Genomic DNA, 19,173 nt, shown 5'->3' with positions numbered 1-19,173 from the left:
GAGGCTGCGGTGGCCGGGAGTGGCCACTGCACTCCAGTCTGGGCAACAGAGTGAGACTCCAACTCAAAATAATAATAATAATAATACTAAAAGCTGGTATCTATATGGGGCGACAGTGCCAGACACTGAAAAATGCATCTTCTTGTCTCCCTTATTGATAACTAACATATTACACGCTTACTTTATGCCAGGCATAGACTTTGTAGTTAATAGTACTGATAATGATCACTTCCTTTTTAAATCCTAACTGAGTACCAGGCCCTGTGCTGATGGTGTGTATCTTATTAGCAATACTGATTGTAGCTGACGTTTGTTTTGGCCTACTGTGTGACAGGCACTATGCTGTTGCTGGCATATACATTTCATTGGTAATTATATTCATATCTGAACTCTGTTGTAGGCTGAGGGCTAGGCACTGAGCTGATAATAGACATCTTTTTTATTCTACTGATTTTTTTTTAAAGCATCAGTTTGGTGAAAAATCTCCTGATACTGATATATCTGTTGCTGACTTACTATGTGTCAGGCCTCACCAACTAAATGGATTCAGAGTAATATCTGCATAAATCCCTTGCCATCTAAACTCTTGAGACTCAATTTACAGGACTCAAATCCTGTAATCACCAAGCTTGGAAGCTAAATTGATTGGACATATTTTCAAGTAAATCCTTTGTCATTCAAATTCATTTTATCTAAATAGATGGGATAACACAGTGTTACATGCTATCTGAACTCAGGAAGTGAAAAGAGATGGATAAATTTTTTGATGAAATCCCTGTCAACTTTTAAACTAGATAGGCTTGGATAACAGTGTAATGCATCGTCTGGACCCAAAACTGAACAGATTTAGGTAAATTATTTTTCATAAATTCCCTAATACAGATAATTGGATATAGAATGCAAGAGATACTTGATACACACACACACACACACACACACACACACACACACACACACACACACACACACGTCTTCCATGTGTAGTTTGTATGAATGTGTGTGTCTCTCCAGGCCCTGTAGGATGAAAACTTCCCTGGTCCTTAACTGCTTTCCTCCTCCCTCACCCCTATCCTACCAGAACCAGAGGAAGAGATCATTGCTGAAGATTATGATGATGATCCTGTGGACTACGAGGCCACCCGGTTGGAGGGCCTGCCGCCAAGCTGGTACAAGGTGTTCGACCCTTCCTGGTGAGTCTGGGAACCTGGTGGAGTAGGGGAGCTGACTTCTGTTTCACCCTTTCTGTGCTGACCCTGGCTGTGGAGTGTATATGGGAAACAGGCAGAGATCTGGGGATCCTTCCTGTGGGGTCCTGACATGGGGTAGGTATGGGCAGTGATTGGGGAGATGAGTTGAGGATACAAGAAGAGGGCATCTGTGCTGACACACTCCTTCCCTCCCACTGCCCCACAGTGGGCTCCCTTACTACTGGAATGTGGACACAGACCTTGTATCCTGGCTCTCCCCACATGACCCCAACTCCGTCGTTACCAAATCTGCCAAGAAGCTCAGGAGCAGTAATGCAGGTGAGTTAGCAGATGCAAGGGTGTCTTGAGTATTTCCAGAGTTCTCAACAAGGAGTTAAGTAAATTATAGAAAATCAGAAAGAAGCAGGTGAGACTAGATAGCCCCAGACAAGGGAGGCTGTTGAAGGCAGGGGCTGCTGGGTCCTGGGGTGGGAGAAGAAGGTCACTTCAAGACTCATGTCCCCAGATGCTGAGGAGAAGTTGGATCGGGGCCACGAGAAGCCAGACCGGGGCCACGACAAGCCAGACCGGGGCCACGACAAGTCAGAGCGGAGCCATGACAAGTCAGACCGGAGCCACGACAAGTCTGACAGAGATCGGGAGCGTGGCTATGACAAGGTGGAGAGAGAGAGAGAGAGGGACAGGGAACGAGATCGGGAGCGTGGATATGACAAGGCAGAACGGGAAGAAAGCAAAGAACGGCGCCACCATCGCCGTGAGGAACTGGCTCCCTACCCCAAAAACAAGAAGGGTAAGCTGAACAGGCTGGGACTCAGGTGAGGCAAGTGATGGGCCAGGGTGTATGTAAGGAGGCCCTCCCTCAGGTGGGGGCCTGGGAGGAGGATGCCGCAGTCCATGGCAGTCACACGATCCATTTCTTCTTGGAATGTGGGGTTTGGTGATCAGGAGCTTTTTGTGCCTCAGTTGAAGACCTCACCTTGCCACTTACCTTTACAGTGGCAAGTCGAAAGGACGAAGAGTTAGACCCCATGGACCCCAGCTCATACTCAGACGCGCCCCGGTAAGTGATAATCCCTCATGAGTCCTTTTTCCCATGACTTATTGCATTTCCTCTCTTCCTCACCGTCTCCTTCCCCCATTCCTTAATGAGGCTGGTGGGTGATGCCTGCCACATCCCCCATTCCCATCCCCTGACTGTCTGTCACCTTCAGGGGCACATGGTCAACAGGACTCCCCAAGCGGAACGAGGCTAAGACTGGTGCTGACACCACAGCAGCTGGGCCCCTTTTCCAGCAACGTCCATACCCATCCCCAGGGGCTGTACTCCGGGCCAATGCCGAGGCATCCCGAACCAAGCAGCAGGACTGAACCTTCAAATCAAGCAACAGGGCTGAAGCTTCGCCCTCCCCAGCCCTGGGGTTTTTAATAAAAACTTTTCTGTGATCATGACCATGAGGCCTGAGTGCTTCCTTTTCTTGCTCTTTCGAGGCTTCCCAACCCAAGCTGCAACATGCAAAACACATTTTATTTGTAAAAACTTGTCTAAGAAATAGTGTGGGGGTAGCAGGGGCTGCGGTGGTAAGGACAGGGAATTCAGTGTCTACCTCGCCCTGCCCCTAATACTGATCAGAGTTTGGTCCCAGCTGGGCCAGGGCAAGAAGGGAGAATGAGGCCAGGCCAACGTCTTCAATCCCAGCAGCTACGAACCCTTCACCTTGGTGAGCAACCTGTGGTGGGAATGGGGAGGAAAGAAAAACAGAAAGCTGGGGTGGGCTGGCAGATGGGCTTCCTGAGCAAGCAGGGGCAGCAGTAGTGAGGCTGGTAGTCCTGTGGTTAGTAACAGTGTCTACATGGTGACAGCAGATCCCCTGGGTCAGAAAGCTACACGTGGACTAAATAAATACAACATCTTTATTTGGCATTGGGTATCCTGACATTTGTTCATTACAGTTCCTTAGAAAACAAACCAAAAAATCAAAACTAATCAAAAATAAAGATCCAATGGCCCTATTTACATATAGCAAAGACAGCCCAGGCATCTTCCATGCACACACACACACACCCCGCCCCGGGATACAGTTAAGGGGTTAATAAGCTTTGGGGAGCGCAGGGGGCAGGTTCTACATTTCATCAATTCTAAGACACTCTCCCCAAAAAGGAGGCTTCACACAGCCAATTGGGTATCAAGAGTGTAATTGGCAGCTTTATTTGTCCTCTCTGGATGTCTCAGAAAATAACCCTGCATCCAGCAACTGACAGTGTCTTAAGTTTAATGAGATTCAGCCACTTTAAGGACCTCCCCTCCCCACTCTTCCCGCATCCTTGATCATTAATGATCTGATTACACCACGAATCCCAAATCCACTAAAAAAATAAATGGCCCCTACTGTACATTCCCCTGGACCAGCTGATGCAAAAATCTCAGCTTTGCCCCTTTCTCCCTGGGCATTCACAAGAGGCCCATCTTCAAAGGTCTCGGTGTCAGAGAAGCTGCCCCAAGGCCACACAAAGACCGGGGCTGCTAACATGATCCAGCGTGGTGGTGAGGGAGGAGAGAAGGCCTCAAACTATAGGAAGCTGAACCCCACAGGTAGGCATTTATCATTACAGAAGAGCTGCAGGATTTTTGTCCAGTTTGTCCTTTCAAAGGTGGAGGGACTGCTGGGAGGGACTCTCCCAGGCATGATACAGGAGACAGTGGGAGGAGGGGGAGGGTGCAGACAAAAAAAGGCCTTGAATGACAATACCCCCAACCCTGACCCCAGAGAGGTTAGACTGGGGCAAAGGAGGCAGCTCTAAAAACCCCCTCCAGGGGAGAGGGCTGGTCAACCTACCAGGAAGGGCTTGTGTGCCACCCAGTCCTAGTCCCACACCCCTCTAGAAGTTTCTATAACCTAGAAGACTGTCTTCCAACCCTGGAGGAGCCAGGCCCTGGCGGGCGGTGACTTAGGTCCTGCAGATGCCCAACACCCTCCACTCCAGTCTCCCTCCTCCCTGTCTCCCCCCACCGCCGCCAGCCCTCACTTCACCAGCACTGACTTTGGCAGAAAGGGCTCCGTGATGAGGTCGCCACGGTGGGAAGACAGCTGCGATGGTGGTGGCTGCCCCGGAGGCTGCTGGTGAATGCAGGGCCCAGAGGTGGAGGCAGAGGTGGAAGCTATGGCTTTGGCTGCACCTCGGGGAAGGCTGTAGAGGTAGACGGCACCAATGACGAGCCCAGCGCCAAGGGCAAATAATGGGTCCACATGGAAGCCAAAGAGGCGAATGGAGGCAGCAGTGGACAGTACAATGGACAGGGAGGTGGCAAAGCCCTTGAGGATGTTGTCAGCATACTTGACAACAACAGCCACCAGTAGCCCACCAAAGGCCTGGTTGAGCACCACACCCCAGACGGCAGGCGTGTACCCAAAAAAGAAGCCACGGCGGGCCACGGCGGTGCCCTCAGCCCACCAGAGCCCCACCAGGCCTAGCGCTGTGCCAAAGAGGCCCAGCTGCAGGTTGCGCAGCCACACAGAGCCTGAGCTGCCTTTGAGGATCTTCTCAAAGTAGACACCTGCGAAGCCAGAGGAGAGACAGGAGGCCACAACAGCTGCCAGGCCCGCCCCAGGATTCTGATCCAGTGGCCGTGGGCCTCCCCCACCAGCTTGCTGTGCCTGGACAATGGCGACGCCAGTGAAGAGGAGCAGCAGGGAGGCCCACTGCAGCCGGGAAAGGCTGCGGTTCAGCATGAGCACGGAGAACAGTGCTGTGGTCAGGATCTTCAGCTGGTACGTCACCTGCGAGTGGCATGCAGAAGGCACTGAAGGTTGCCCCCGACCCCCAACAGGTACACGAGGGAAATAGTACCTGCTATGGGTTCTCAGGCACAATGGAGGGATAGGGTGGGGTAGATGACAATAAAAGCAGCAAAAGTAGCCAGCCACTGGCCACTGGCTGAGTTGTGGCTCAACAGTTCTGAAGTCCCTCCCAGAAAGTGCACAGGAGGATGGCTGTGCCAGAAGTCCACATCCCAATCCTATTTTCTGGCTGTGTGACCAGGGACAAAACACTCATCCTGTCTGAGCCCTGGTATCATCATCTATAAAATATGGCTGATGTATGTAAAATGCCTAGAAGTAGGTCATTTTTGTCATAGGGGAGGTCTGGATACACATGTATCAATAGCCACAACAATAATGTTTGCAAACATTTACAGAGTGCTGGTGGTAGGCACTTTATGTGAATTAGTGCATTTAATCCTCACACCACCATACTGAAGTGGGTACCACTGTAACCCCCAATTTAAAGATGAGAAAACTAAGGCACAGAAAGGTTAGATGACTTGCCCCAAAATTACATAACTAGAAAGTAGCAGAGCTGAGATCTGAACCCAGGCAGCCTGGGATCTTTAACTACTTCACAAGGCTGCCCAGGAATAGCCTATAGCTAGCTTATCTAAGGCCAACCAAAGGCTCTTTACAGGTATTCTTTCAGTTATCCTAGCACTACAATGAACAGGTGTTACTAGCTCCAACCCCAATTCTCACAGATGAGGAAACCAAGGTTGAGGAAGTTCCAGAGACATTCTGAATGTAATAGTCCCTGCTCTCTGCCGCCTCCGCCCCCAACTCTATACTCTATCCCCCAAGTCAGCCAGTTCCTCTGGGGCCATGCTGGGCTTGGAGCTCACCTGGAAAGTGGCAGCAGGCAGGTTGGAGATGGCAACATACTGGAGGTTATTCTGCAAGGTGTAGATGAGAGAGGGCACAGCAAGCTTGAGCGTGTCCACATATTGCACCAGGACAGCCTCGTGGAGGAAAAGGACCAGGTGTTTCACGTTACCTAGGTGGGAGGACAGCCCTTTTTAGCACTGACAGCCAAAAATGGGGAATCCCCCTGAAGGCTGGAACTAGGTCTGGCTCCTTTGTCTCCCCCCACCTAGCCCACTCTTGCCCCCCTGGGACTGGAACTAAGTCTGTGCTATGTTTTCCCTAGAGCAGTGGTCCTCAACCTTTTTAACATCAAAGACTGGTTTCGAGGAATACAACTTTTCCAAGGATCAGGAATAGTTTCAGGATGATTCAACCACATAACATTTATTGCGCACTTTATTTCTATTACTATTACATGGTAATATATCAGGAAATAATTATGCAACTCACCATAAAAAAGAGGCATGGACGGAAGTAGTTAATAACATACTGGGGCCGGGCTTGGTGGCTCAGCCTGTAATCTCAGCACTTTGGGAGGCTGAGGTGAGTGGATTGTCTGAGCCCAGGAGTTCAAGACCCACCCAGGCAACTTGGTGAGACCTCGTCTCTACAATAAGTCAAAAATTAGCCGGGCGTGGTAGTACACGCCTATAGTTCCGGCTACTTGGAAGGCTGAGGCGGAAGGATCACCGGAAACCAGCAGGTTGAGGCTGTGGTGGCCAGGAGCGTGTTACTGCACTACAGTCTGGGTGACAGGGTGAGACTCCAACTCAAAAAAATAAAAATAAAAATAAAATAAAATAATGGGTGGGCCATGTGTGGACTAAAGTAAGTGTCAGGTTCTGACTTAAGGTATGCCACCAGATACAGCTGTACAATTGAAGTATACTTGCCACTCACTGATAAGGTTTTGATATGAGTCTGCAAGCAATTAATTTATTATGGTCTCTGTACAGTCAAATCTCACTGCCAATGTTAATCTGTATTTGCAGTTGCTCCCATGTCCTTGTATCACTGCTAGTATCTCCACCTCAGATTATCAGGCATTAGATTCTCATATGGAGCACACAACCTAGATTCCTCACATGTGCAGTTCACAATAGGGTTTGTGCTCCTATGAGAATCTAATTCTCCTATGAAAATCTAATGATGGCAGGAGGTGGAGCTCAGGCAGTAATGCAAGTGATGGGGAGTGGCTATAAATACAGATGAAGCTTCACTAGCTCCCTGGTTACTTATCTCCTGCTGTGCGGCCCAGTTCCTAACAGGCCATGGACTGCTACCAGTCCGTGACCTAGGGGTTGGGGACCCCTGCCCTAGAATACAACCATGTATCCAGTAGGCCTTTCTGATTCTCGGTTTAATGGCAGCAAAACAATCACCCATAACACTGTGTCTGCTAATCACAGACTACATTTCCCTTATCTTAGGGCCTACCCTCCTAGCATAGAGGCCCATTCAGGGTAAGTACTCAATGCATGTTTGTACAATGGAATAATCATCATTAACTAGAAGCTTATGAAGTGGAAGTCTTAGGAGGGGTTAGAAAGCTGTCTCTCACAGAGGGGGGAAATTTAGACCACTTTAAAAACTTATCCTAGCTTCTTACTGGCCCATGTGGCATCTGAGGGCAGAGGCCAACTCCCTCTCAGCTGCATCCTCAGCTGCATCTTTCTGTCAGCTCTAGATACACCAGGGAGTTGCCCTTGCCACATGGATGAATGCAGGCTTGACCATTAAGCAGAAGTCCAGTTGGGACCTGCTATGACATATAAATGAGAATCGTTTCCTATGTAATAAAGCCTCTGCAAAGCTCTTCGTACTGTTTTGCAGTTCATCTTTTTTTTTGAGTTGAGGTCTCACTCTGTCTCCCAGGCTACAGTACAGTGGCAAGATCAAGGCTCACTGTAGCCTCAACTTCCTGGGCTCAGGTGATCCTTCCATCTCAGCTTCCCAAGTAGCCGGGACTACAAGCATGTGCCACCATGTCTGGACATTTTTTTTACAAAACTTTTTGTAGAGATGAGGTCTTGCTATGTTGCCTAGGCTCATCTCGAATGCCTGAGCTCAAGCAATCCTCCTGCCTCGGCCTCCCAAAGTGTTGGGATTATAGGCATGAGCCACCACATCTGGCCTGCAGTTCACCTTTTAAGTTATAGCTGAGTGCCACTCCTCAGGGGAAAAAACCTCCACCACCACTGCACAGGGTTATCCCAGGAACACCTACTTCTGCTCATTCACAAAACCCTGTCCTTGCCCTTCATGGTACTAATCTCAGGAGTCATTACTAGTGTCTACCCCATAATTTTCAGGGTAAGGTAACATGGTATATATACCATAGATTATATACCAAACCCTACATAAAAGGAGCTACACATAACCAGGTACCATTCCTATTTCAGTGGTGAATTGTGGGAATATTCACACTACATGAGAAAAACAAATATACAGAGGGCCCTACATCAGGTCAGGCCAGGTTTCACCACCAACTAATTCAGGGGAGAAACAATCGGGGTGGGGGGGGGAGAAGCGTTTGAAATTGTGGCTGAGGTTTGAAGGCCTGTGATGAAATCTGTAGCTGTTATGTTACTCATTTTAAACATCAGCCCTATGAGGACAAGATGCATGTCTGCATTGCTCACAAGTCTGTCTGCATTGCTCACAAGTCTGTCTGCATTGCTCACAAGTCCACCTCCATAGCCCAGGGCCTGAGGCACAGTGCTCACATCGAAACTGTCTATAGAGTCAACCTAAACTGCTGCCTCCCAGGCACCTGGAGTTACCAAGGGTAAAAGACGTTTTCTTCGCTGGGCACGGTGGCTCATGCCTGTAATCCCAGCACTTGGGGAGGCAGAGGCAAGAGGATTGCCTGAGCCCAGGGGTTCGAGACCTGCCCGGGAAACTTGGTGAGACCTCTTCTCTACAATAAATTAAAAATTAGCCGGGCATGGTAGCATATGCCTGTAGTACCAGTTACTTGGAAGATTGAGGTGAAAGGATTGCTGGAATCCAGCAGATCGATGCCGGGGTGGCTGTGAGTGTGCTACTGCACTCCAGCCTAGGCGACAGAGACTCCAACTCAAAAAAAGAAAAGAAAAGATGTTTACTTCAACACATGCACCTAGGGAAGAGGCATATAATTCATTGCATATACAAGTCCTTTGTAGGGAAACAAATCAACATTTCTTTTTCTTTTTTTTGAGTTGGAGTCTCACTCTGTTGCCCAGACTGGAGTGCAGTGGCACGCTCCTGGCCACCACAGCCTTGACCTGCTGGGCTCCGGCAATCTTCCTGCCTCAGCCTTCCAAGTAGCCGGAACTACAGGTGTGTGCTACAACGCCTGGATAATTTTTGATTTATTGTAGAAGCGAGATGTCGCCAAGTTGCCCAGGTTGGTCTCAAACCCGTGGGCTCAGGCAATCCACTCGCCTTGGCCTCCTAAAGTGCTGGGATTACAGGCTGAGCCACTGAGTCCGGCCACAAATGACCACTTCAAAGGAAAAGGCCTTCAGTGAGATGTTTAAATTAGTAGATAAACCCCCAACTCCCAACTGACAGGAAATGCAGAGGACAGAGAATGTTAAATGATACCACAGGGAGGCAGTCAGCAAAATCCAGACTACTGAATGTCTACAAGGCAAATGACCTGCTTTCTTCAACATATTTAGAAGACATCGATTACAAAACACTGACCACATACACACTTAAAAACTTTAATGACATTTAAGAAATCTTAATAAATGTACACACTGACTGGGAATTTGACTATATTATTATTTTTTGAATTATTGTTAATTTTTTCATGTAGGATTTTTAGGTACTGTACTTATTTTGTAAAAAAAGCATTAAGGCCAGGTTTGGTGGTTTAGCCCATAATCCCAGCACTTTGGGAGGCCGAGGCGAGTGGACTGCCTGACTCCACGGGTTCGAGACCAGTCTGGGCAACATGGTAGGACCTTGTCTCTACAATAAACCAAAAAATTAGCTGGGCGTGGTAGCGTGCGCCTGTAGTTCCGGCTACTTGGAAGGCTGAGGTGGAAGGATCGCCAGAGCCCAGTAGGTCGACGCTGGGGTGGCCATGAGCGTGCCACTGCACTCCAGCCTGGGCGACGGAGTGTGACTCCACCTCAAACAAAACAAAACAAAGCATCAAAACATTTATTCAAGATAATAAGGTGGGATTTACTTCAAAATAATAAGGGAATACCTCATCAACAAGGGTACCTGCATAATGAACACATGCATACCTAACCCCGAACTGTACCCTACATCTTCAAAATTAAAAATTAAAAAACAAATAATAATAATAACAGTAATAATAAGGGGAGAGAGAAGGATGTAGGTAGACATACAAATTGGCAGTGAGTGGATAATCACTAACACTGTTTAACAGCAGAGTGGCCAGGAGTTGCTAAATGCTGACTCTAGAGGGTATCTGGATATTTTACTATTTTATTTTTCTATCTGATTTTCTGTATCTTTGGAATTCTCCATCATATGAAGTTAAAGCTAAATAAATAAGTCAACACGTAGGAGTCCCCTGCTACTTTTTGCGTACAGAAAATTTCTCTCCTACGGTCCACAGAGGACAGCTCCCAGGTGTAGGGGCTACAGTGGTGTGGGCACAGCTACTTATAGCTGCAGGGAGGAGGAAGCTTAGCAGCACTGACATACTCCCCAGGTGAGTTCTCGGACATGGAGATATTCCAGCAGCAAACCTTCCCTGTGAACACACACACATACATGTGAAGTCCCACCCAGTGCTCGCGGTGCAGTGCCCTCCCTGGCTCATACCCCTCTTCTGTGCGAAGAGCAGCAGCAGGCAGGTGAGACCTTTGAGCACTTCAGCCATGACCACAGCAGTGGTGGCAAAGAAGCGGTCCCCGGGCAGTGTACGGGCGTATCGGATGCTGAGGATGAGGGAAGCATTCTGGACCACCAGCACAGCTAGAGATATGTACTTGAAGCGCCGGTGAGCTGTGGGGAATAGAAGGAACAAAGGGAAACGAGGTAGTGAGAAGCTGCTGGGGCATTGCCATACCCCCACTAACCCCTTCTCCTTTCTCAAGCAGGATCCTCCTAGCCACCAACACTTCTTCCTTCTGCCTAGAGGCCCTGACCCAATAAGGGTCTGACCCCAACCTTCTTCCACCCTCTCAGTCTCAGGAGCGAAGAGCCAGAAAGCAGAACAAGGCCCTACCCTGTCCAGCCTATACCTGGAATCCTTGCCAAGGTGTTAGGAAATGGCTGGGGCAGGCCCTGGCCACGCAACTCTCTTTCTCCCCAGGTGAGAAGCAATTCTTCCAACAACTACATTCTCAACATTTATTGATTGCTTACTGTGTGCCTATCACTGGGCTAAGGGATTTATATGAATTACTCCAACAGACTCTCATATCACTTTGATCTCCAAAAGAACTATGAGTACTCCTATTTTATGCATGAGCAAACAGAATTGAGATAATGTTCCTATTTAACGAGGGACTGTTACATGTAAAGAACAATATGCCAATATAGGAAATGAGACCACTCTATAAGGTATGTCCACTCCCTAAAGAATGGTCTTTCTCCTATCTAAGAAATTATTTGATTCCCTCACACTCAGAATGACCTATATCCCATATGGAATGATCTTCCCTGCACTCAAGAATGGTCTCTCCAACTCCTCTCTCCTATGACAACTGATTCCTACTGATCCAGAATGGTCCAACAAATATAAAAAATGATCCCCCCATTGTCCCAGGGATTGAATCCTATATCATGAATGATTACCCCACCAAAAATGATCTGGTTCCCTCGGTCCCTGTACTCCACATGGTCTATTCTCCCATCACCACACACCAACTCCTCTCCAGCCAAGGAATTATTCCTTGTTCTACCCACACTCACAATGAACTCTAAGAAAGGACCTGGCACCTTGAGAAGTTCTTTCTCTAACATATAAAGACAGGCCCTCCCACCCCAACATACAATGAACTGAACTCTACCTCCATTAGGGACTTCCAAGAACGGTCTCCTTTCTATATAATTAAGGACACTCATTCTCAAAATGGACCCTCTCTAGTCATGTAAGGAAGGACCTGCCCCACCCCAACTCATAATAAACCTTGTCCCTTTATAAGGAAGGAACCACCACCCTCATTAAAGCCTCTCCCTTCTATAAGCAAGAACTCCCACGCCCTCAGAAGTCTATCCCTTCCATAAAGAAGGACCCCACACACACAGAGTGGTCTCGGTGGTCTTGGCCTCCCCAAATGGAAATACTCCACACTCACGATACTCTCTACTCTCCATATGCGGAAGGACTTCCCCAATCTCCTCAGAATGGTCTCTTCCCCGCCCCCCAACACACTCATAATGGTCCGTTCCGTCCTCCCTCCCCTTCTACACACATACACACACACACACACACACACACACACACACAGACACAAACAGCGGTCCACACGGGATGCTCCCTCTCACTTCAGTGAGGAACAACTCCGACTCCCAACGATCACGACCCCCACCCCGCTGCCAACTGCTTGCCCACAGCCTGTCTCACCCGCACTCGCGGTCCCAGGCTCCAACGCCCCCACGGAGACCGCCCCTGGCCCGGCTGCCGCGGTGGAACCGCCAGCCCCGACCGCTGCCATGTTGGCATCTGCCCGGCCCGTCCCCTCGGCAACAGTAGGCCACTTCCGTGTCCGTCACTTCCGCTTCCGGGCCTGCGGGGTGAGGCGAGAGCCGGGCTGCCCACGGTGGTGGCTTTCCTCGTCTGCTCCTAAAATCCGAACCTCTAGCTGTGGCCTTGGGACTTCCAAATTCCACCGGACCGGGAAACCGGGGACTTGGTCTCCGTCGTCTTTAGAGCCTCATTGGCCCTTCCTTGTCACTAGACCCACCCTGGTCCTGCAGTTCGCCCGCTTCATCGACCGCGCTTGCCACGTCCCGCCCATCGTGCCTCCTGGGCTCATTGGCCCAGCTAGCCCTCTTCTATCTCGGGTCTTTATTGGCACCTTCTTCTGAACGTACCGCCCTTTCCGCATCAGAAATTCCCAAGTCCTTTCTGGTTGGACTGAAGTTTCTTTTCCCCGCCCTCCCACAAGGGTCCCGCGCTTGGGGAGCCCACAGGCTTCTTAGAGGACAAAAGACTTTTGAGGGGCGGAGTAGGTGAGGGTCAATTTAGTTGGTAGATAAAAGCAGAGCAGGTGAGGATAAACAAGCGAAAGTGTGAAGGAAAGCTGAAACAGAAGGGAGGACAAATGAGTCATCATTGAGGATGGAAAAGGGGTAGGCATCTGAAAGCAGGACCAGAGGAGACAGCTGAAGCTAGGCCAAGTGAAACCAAGATGGAATAGGGCCGGACAGGTAAATCCGGAGCCGAAGGACAGATGAGTATTTAAAGGGAAGATGGGTGACTACACTCTGGATTTTACTAGAAAACAAGAGCTAGGAAGATTCCATTCAGTGTTCAACCCCAGCCTGGCCATGCCCTCACCAATGCCCTGAAAAGGCTTTTCTTCTCAAACAGGAGACTTCTTCCTGCACCTGGAGCTAGGGGGAAAACTTTTCCTGCTTCTAAGCTGGCCATCTTTGGGGATGTGTCCTAAATATCTTCAGTTCCTACAATGTCTCCAAAAGAGCCCTTCTGCACGTACTGGGCATTACATATGGGGGGGGAATTAAGTTTTTCTTTGTGGTCCAGCTTAAATGAACCCATTAAAAGTCCTTTAGAGGGGCAATGTAAAACTGAAGTGTAGCAAGGGCAAAGGGAGGTTCCAGTCCACCTCTCTCGGCTCTGCATAGAGGATCCACAAGTGCGTCACATCTACAAATGGCAGTCGCTTTTGATTCTATTACTTTTATTAAATAGTGGGTTTCCACACATGGCTTTTTAAATAATCCAGGTAGAAGGGAGAGAGGAGGGCATAATTGAAACTCCCATCCCCCCAATAAACCAAGCATTTACATTTTAGCAATTGGACAATCTCGGCTCAGGAGGAAGCAGCAAGAATCTGCATAAGTTGGAGGTGGGGGTATCCAGGAGAACAAATAGCAAGACTTATTTCCCTAGCACATCCCCCCAAAAACCATCCATCCATCCCATCCTAGTCTCTGGTGGTGACCGGTGGTGTCCATATCCCATTCCTTCCCAAATTATAGAGGTAAGGTTCTTCTCACCAGAATAAGAGCACTTGGGATAACAGAGTAGAGTCCCCTCACCAAGAAAAAGAACCCTAGGGTAACAATAGGGCATCACCTCGCTCAGAATAAGCAATCCTGGGCTGAGGTAGGCAAGCAACTTGATCCAATATGGGACCCTAGACTAGGGGAAAGGGTTCCTTTGCTAAAATAAGAGCTACGGGGTATTGGAAGGAAAGCACCCTTGCCCAAGTGAGAGCGTGTGAACTAAGTTTGTGTGGTGGTAGTAGGAGGTGCAAGTGTAGGGGTGTCTATTCATCAGAATAAGGGTTTGGGGGCTGAGAATAGAAATAACTTCACCCAAATAATAATCCTTAGCAAAACGAGAAGGAATTTTCCCCTCCAGAATAAGGGACCACAGGTTCTTGGAGGAAGGCTCCTTCACAGAACTGGGATTGGGGCAGAGAAGACTTGGCTTTTGTCTTCTGACCCCTGATCCCTCATCTTAGTAATACTGGATTTTTAATGACCTATAATGACCTGTAAAACCAGATCAACAGATTTCCATCTATCCCTGTGATGTGGTTATGGGACGGCTATTCCAACCAGTGGGGGCCGTGTCTAGGGCAGCAGGGACCAGGCCAAAGGGGTGGGGGCCTCCTTTGGGGGGGTTGAGGGGTACATCCTCAGTTGGTGTTTGCATCCAGGGGTCCAGCAGGATCTCTTCCAGTGAGGGTCGGGAAGAGGGTTTGGGGGCCAGGCACCGACGGATTAGGGCACAGCAGTCTGTGGGCCAAGAAGCACAGGGAAGATTAGCAGTCAGTAGGGGGTACCAATCCCTGGGAGGGATGGAGTTTTTTTGGGGTAGGATCAGTGAAGGCCTCACCTGGGGAGACATGGGCAGGGAAGTGGAGCTCAGCTTCCAGAATCTCCTGGTCCCTCTCGAAGGGAATGTCCCCACACACCATGTCATAGAGGAGAATACCCAGTGACCAGACAGTGGCTGGGAGTGCATGATACTGGTGTCGAGAGATCCACTCCGGGGGACTGTACACCCTTGTCCCTGCATGCAAGCCAGGGGTTAGACTACTTTCTGATGATGCCTTTTCCCCACCTCATACCCCCCAGGAAGTATGGTTCCCTCCCTATAAGACTACTCAATATAAAAGCAGGATCCCCTCACTAGAAAAAACACCTAATAATAGCAGAGTCCCCCTCAATAAAAGCACTTACGACAGTTAAGATCCCCTTACCAGAAAAAGAACACTCAGGACAATAACAGAGTTCCCTCACCAGAATAAGAGCCCAGAACACAGATAGGGCACTGTCAGAAGATGGACTTTATCAGAGGGCAAGGCCAAGAATCCCCAGTATTAGAAATCAAGACCCATATAAAGATGCAATATGGGCCAAAGGTTACAGGACACCCCACTACTAGATGTCAATGGTCAAGGTCATAAAGACAAAAGGTAAAAATAGTCTGCCCAGTGAGACTTAGGGAAGCCTTACCATCAAAGTCAGTGTAGGGTTCATCATGAAGCAGGGCACCCGAACCAAAATCAATGAGTTTGACACAGCCCCGGCAGAGGTCTATCAGGATGTTCTCATCCTTAATGTCACGATGGACAACTCCACGGGCATGGCAGTGCTGGACGGCTGCCACGACCTGGCCAAAGAAGCAGCGGCTTCGACCTTCACCCAGTGGGCCCTTCTCTGTGATGTAGTCAAAAAGATCTTGGGCGGGCAAAGGCCGCTCGAGGACCAGCATGAAGCCCTCTTGTGTTTCAAACCAGTCAAGCAGGCGGATCACGCCAGGGTGTCCACCACCTGCACCCACCTTCCATAGCAGTGCCACTTCGAGTGGGCATGTGACTGAGTCTGACTGGGGGTAGAGGTAGGGTGGGAAGTAGGGAGAGAAAGAAGACAAATGTAAGGCTAGCAGCTCTGAGGCTGACTTTTCACCTAAGCTCAAATCATAGCCCATTGGCTTTTATTTATTTTGAGTGGAGTCTCTCACTGTCGCCTAGGCTGGAGTGCAGTGGCACTCACGGCCACTGCAGCCTTGACCTGCTGGGCTCAGATGATCCTTCCGCCTGCCTTCCAAGTAGCTGGAACCACAGGCACGTGCCACCACATCTAGCTAATTTTTTGATTTATTGTAGAGATGAGGTCTCGCCAAGTTGCCCAGACTGGTCTCGAACCTGTGGGCTCAGGCAATCCTCTCACCTTGGCCTCCCAAAGTGCTGGGATTATAGGCATGAGCCACCATGCCCGGCCCCATTAGCCTCTTGACTGTGTTGCATTGAGCAACCTACTTCCCTTCCTGGTCCTCAGTTTTGTCTCAAGGACTCAAACTCAGCGATTGGAAGAGTGAATCCAGCCAAGAGCCCACACACATCTGGCACGTTGATCAATAAACATTTGAATAAATTAAAATGGTTCTTAACAAAAGGCCTTCAGCAGAAGCACTATTACATAACCGTTTTATCTGTTTTGGTCACTGACATATCCCAAGAGATTGGAACAGCACCTTATGCACAGAAGGTGCTCAGTAAATGTTAAGTAGATGAAAGCACTTTACAGTACAGGATCTGACATCTCAAGCTCTGGAACGGTGCCTGGTAACAGAGTAGGTAACAATAAATGTATTAAACAGGAGAAAGCGATTAGTAAAAATGGACAATAACATTTTTTTGGCCAGGTGCACTGGGCTCATGCCTTCAATCCCAGCACTTTAGGAGGTTGAGGCAGGAGGATTACTTGAGTCCAGGAGTTCAAGAGTAGCCTGGGTGGCCAGGCGTGGTGGCTCAAGCCTGTAATCCCAGCATTTTGGGAGGCCAAGGTGAGAGGATTGCCTGAGTCCACAGGTTCGAGACCAGCCTGGGCAACTTGGTGAGATTTTGTCTCTATAATAAATCAAAAAATAAGCAGGGCATGGCAGCGCACACCTGTAATTTCAGCTATTTGGAAGGCTGAGGCAGAAAGATCGCCTGAGCCCAGCAGGTCGAGGCTGCAGTGGCCAGTGTGCCACTGCACTCCAGACTGGGCGACAGAGTGAGTCTCTAACTCAAACCATGCTGGATAACATTACCAGACCTCACCCCTATAAAAAAACCTAAAAGAAAAAAAAACTTTAAGAAACTTTAAGGCCGGGCTGGCTCGGTGGCTCAGCCTGTAATTCCAGCACTTTGGGAGGCTGAGGCAAGTGGATTGCCTGAGCCCGCAGGTTCGAGACCCACCTGGGCAACTTGCTAAGACCCCATCTCCACAATAAATCAAAAATGAGCTGGGTGTGATAGCGTGCACCTGTAGTTCTGGCTACTTGGAAGGCTGAGGCGGAAGGATCGCCGGAGCCCAGCGGGTCAAGGCTGCAGTGGCCAGGAGCGTGCCACTGCACTCCAGCCTGGGCGACAGAGTGAGACCCCAACTTAAAAAAAAAAAAATAATAAAAAAAAACTTAAAAAAAAAGAACCCAGCACAAAATGAGCTCTTACAAAACATCATATGTTTTGCTAAATGCTTACAACTGTGTCTGGTATGTAGTAGGTGCTTAATATACATGTGAAATAGCTGAGGGCAGGTGTGGTGCCTCACACCTCTAATCCCAGCGCACTTTGGGAGGCTGAGGTGGGAGGATCACTTGAGCCCAGGAGGTTGAGGCTGCCGTGAACCATGATTGTGTCACTGCACTTCAGCCTGGGCAACAGAGTGACAATTGCAAAAAAATCTGGCACAAAATAAGCTCCATAAATTGTTATCACAATGTTAGTCATAAATGCTGCCGCCCCCCAGAAGATCTGTACAGGCAAAGTGACTGTCAGAAGCAGCCTTCCCAGCCTGAGGTGGGCCCCTCTCAGGACCAAACCCGACTTGCACAGCCACAGACACGTTTTCTCAGAGATGTAAAAATTCTAATACAGCGCAGGCGCACCCTCTCCCTCTGGGTCCCACGGCCTGCGCAGGCGCAGTTTCCCAAGACGCCGCCAGAGGGAGCTCTCTATACAACTTGCCCAGACCCGCCCTGATGTCCGTTAGAACTCTAATGGCAAGAGAGAAGCAGCCACCATCTCCCCGGCAACCAGTGACCTCTGCCCCTCTTTTCCCACCAGCATGCCCTGGGTGTCCGAGTAGTGTTTGGAAGGAGGATGAGAAGGGAGAGTTGGAGGGGAGAATCCAGGGCTCTAGGAGGATCTCCTGGAAAAGCTAAGGGAGTAAATTCTTCAGTCATGGAGTAGACAGGTCAAGAAGGACTCCAAAGATACTCACCAAAGTGGACCAGCCTAGCACACGATTCCTGGGAATCACTTTGATGGCCACCTGGAGAAGAGGGCTGAGTAAGGGAGCCGAGCTAGTAGACAACACGCAGAACCCTCCCAGTCTACCTTTCTGTCCACCTCCTGTGCCCCTCCATCAGCCAAGCACCCTAATCACACCAAATCACACTACCCCAAAACCCATAATGAGCCAGGGCTCCTTCCCTGCCCACCAAGGCTCCACTCCAGAAGCCAAGTTCACCTGTCCCACCATCCTTAGCCCTAAGCTTTCTCTTCTCAGGCATCAGAACCCCTCATTTCAAGTCGAGTTCTAGGTTTCCTGACATCCCGAGTCTTTAGTCTTCCATTTAGACCTAGGACACCCGCAACTTTGTACCGGGGTCCTGGGTCCTCACGACTCCACAATGAACATCTACCTCCAAATATCCTTTAAACCTCAGGTCTAGATCCCCACCTTCTCACATATACACATTCCCTGGATGCTAAGGTCTAGAGTCCTTATGATCCCCGCACTCAGTTTAACTCCCCGGATCTCCAGAATCCCCGGCTCGAAACACCTTACACCCCCGTATGCCCATCTGGATACCCCCCTGCCCCACACACACCCAGCAACACGGATCCCTGGTCCTCATGACCCGACTTAAACACATTGCAAGCTCGCTGCCCGGTAAACCAGCATCCCAGTCCCAGGGCCCCCGCTCCACACCTGACCCTCCCAAGACCCTCGTTACGAATACCTGGTGTCGATCTGTAACGCGGTGTCCCGCGAAGACGGTGCCAAAGCCTCCTTTACCCAGGAGGGGGCCGAGTCGGTACTCGGCCTCGAACGCTTTCCGATCCTTGCCTCCTACGCAGGCGGAGGCGAGGAAGTCAGGG

The 19,173-nt window shown here is 49.5% G+C and overlaps 3 protein-coding genes across 12 annotated transcripts in view; 1 reads left to right on the top strand and 2 right to left on the bottom strand.

Moving 5' to 3' along the window:
* The window catches only part of PQBP1 (polyglutamine binding protein 1), a 4,585-nt gene extending 1,928 nt beyond the window's left edge, over window positions 1–2,657 (top strand). For 5 of the 6 annotated variants that reach the window (XM_008066310.1, XM_021716710.1, XM_008066312.1 and 2 more), the window contains exons 3-7: window positions 1,079–1,190; window positions 1,414–1,526; window positions 1,714–1,998; window positions 2,205–2,268; window positions 2,420–2,657. In XM_008066310.1, the coding sequence (XP_008064501.1) occupies window positions 1,079–1,190; window positions 1,414–1,526; window positions 1,714–1,998; window positions 2,205–2,268; window positions 2,420–2,576 (731 nt within the window). In that variant the 3' untranslated portion in view covers window positions 2,577–2,657. Of the gene's footprint in view, window positions 1–1,078; window positions 1,191–1,413; window positions 1,527–1,713; window positions 2,003–2,204; window positions 2,269–2,419 lie in introns of all 6 variants that reach the window. The other variant, XM_021716711.1, reaches the window with a different exon arrangement.
* Window positions 2,658–2,774: 117 nt separating this feature from the next.
* Window positions 2,775–12,837, bottom strand: SLC35A2 (solute carrier family 35 member A2). 5 transcript variants are annotated; one of them, XM_008066306.2, is made up of 5 exons: window positions 12,444–12,565; window positions 10,694–10,876; window positions 5,878–6,029; window positions 4,248–4,984; window positions 2,775–2,935 (listed from the first exon to the last, which is right to left on the bottom strand). In XM_008066306.2, the coding sequence occupies exons 1-5, from the start codon at window positions 12,532–12,534 to the stop codon at window positions 2,908–2,910; spliced, it is 1,191 nt and encodes a 396-aa protein (XP_008064497.1). In that variant the 5' UTR covers window positions 12,535–12,565; the 3' UTR covers window positions 2,775–2,907. The 5 variants fall into 5 exon arrangements, with proteins under 5 accessions (XP_008064497.1, XP_008064496.1, XP_008064498.1 ...); XM_008066305.1 differs by lacking the exon at window positions 2,775–2,935 and adding an exon at window positions 11,116–11,199 and having other exon boundaries at window positions 3,102–4,984; window positions 12,444–12,837; XM_008066307.1 differs by lacking the exon at window positions 2,775–2,935 and adding an exon at window positions 12,030–12,036 and having other exon boundaries at window positions 3,102–4,984; window positions 12,403–12,534.
* A 1,807-nt stretch (window positions 12,838–14,644) lies between these two features.
* PIM2 (Pim-2 proto-oncogene, serine/threonine kinase) overlaps window positions 14,645–19,173 on the bottom strand; it is a 5,211-nt gene continuing 682 nt past the window's right edge. The window contains 6 exon segments of the mRNA XM_008066304.2: window positions 14,645–14,677; window positions 14,679–14,809; window positions 14,910–15,086; window positions 15,533–15,905; window positions 18,290–18,340; window positions 19,035–19,144. Of these exon segments, the coding sequence (XP_008064495.1) occupies window positions 14,645–14,677; window positions 14,679–14,809; window positions 14,910–15,086; window positions 15,533–15,905; window positions 18,290–18,340; window positions 19,035–19,144 (875 nt within the window).

The sequence above is a fragment of the Carlito syrichta genome, unplaced genomic scaffold (assembly GCF_000164805.1).
Source record: "Carlito syrichta isolate Samal-C Ts95f unplaced genomic scaffold, Tarsius_syrichta-2.0.1 Scaffold308875, whole genome shotgun sequence".
In the NCBI taxonomy this organism is placed as follows: Eukaryota; Metazoa; Chordata; class Mammalia; order Primates; family Tarsiidae; genus Carlito; species Carlito syrichta.
This window is presented reverse-complemented; position numbering and strand designations above follow the sequence as displayed.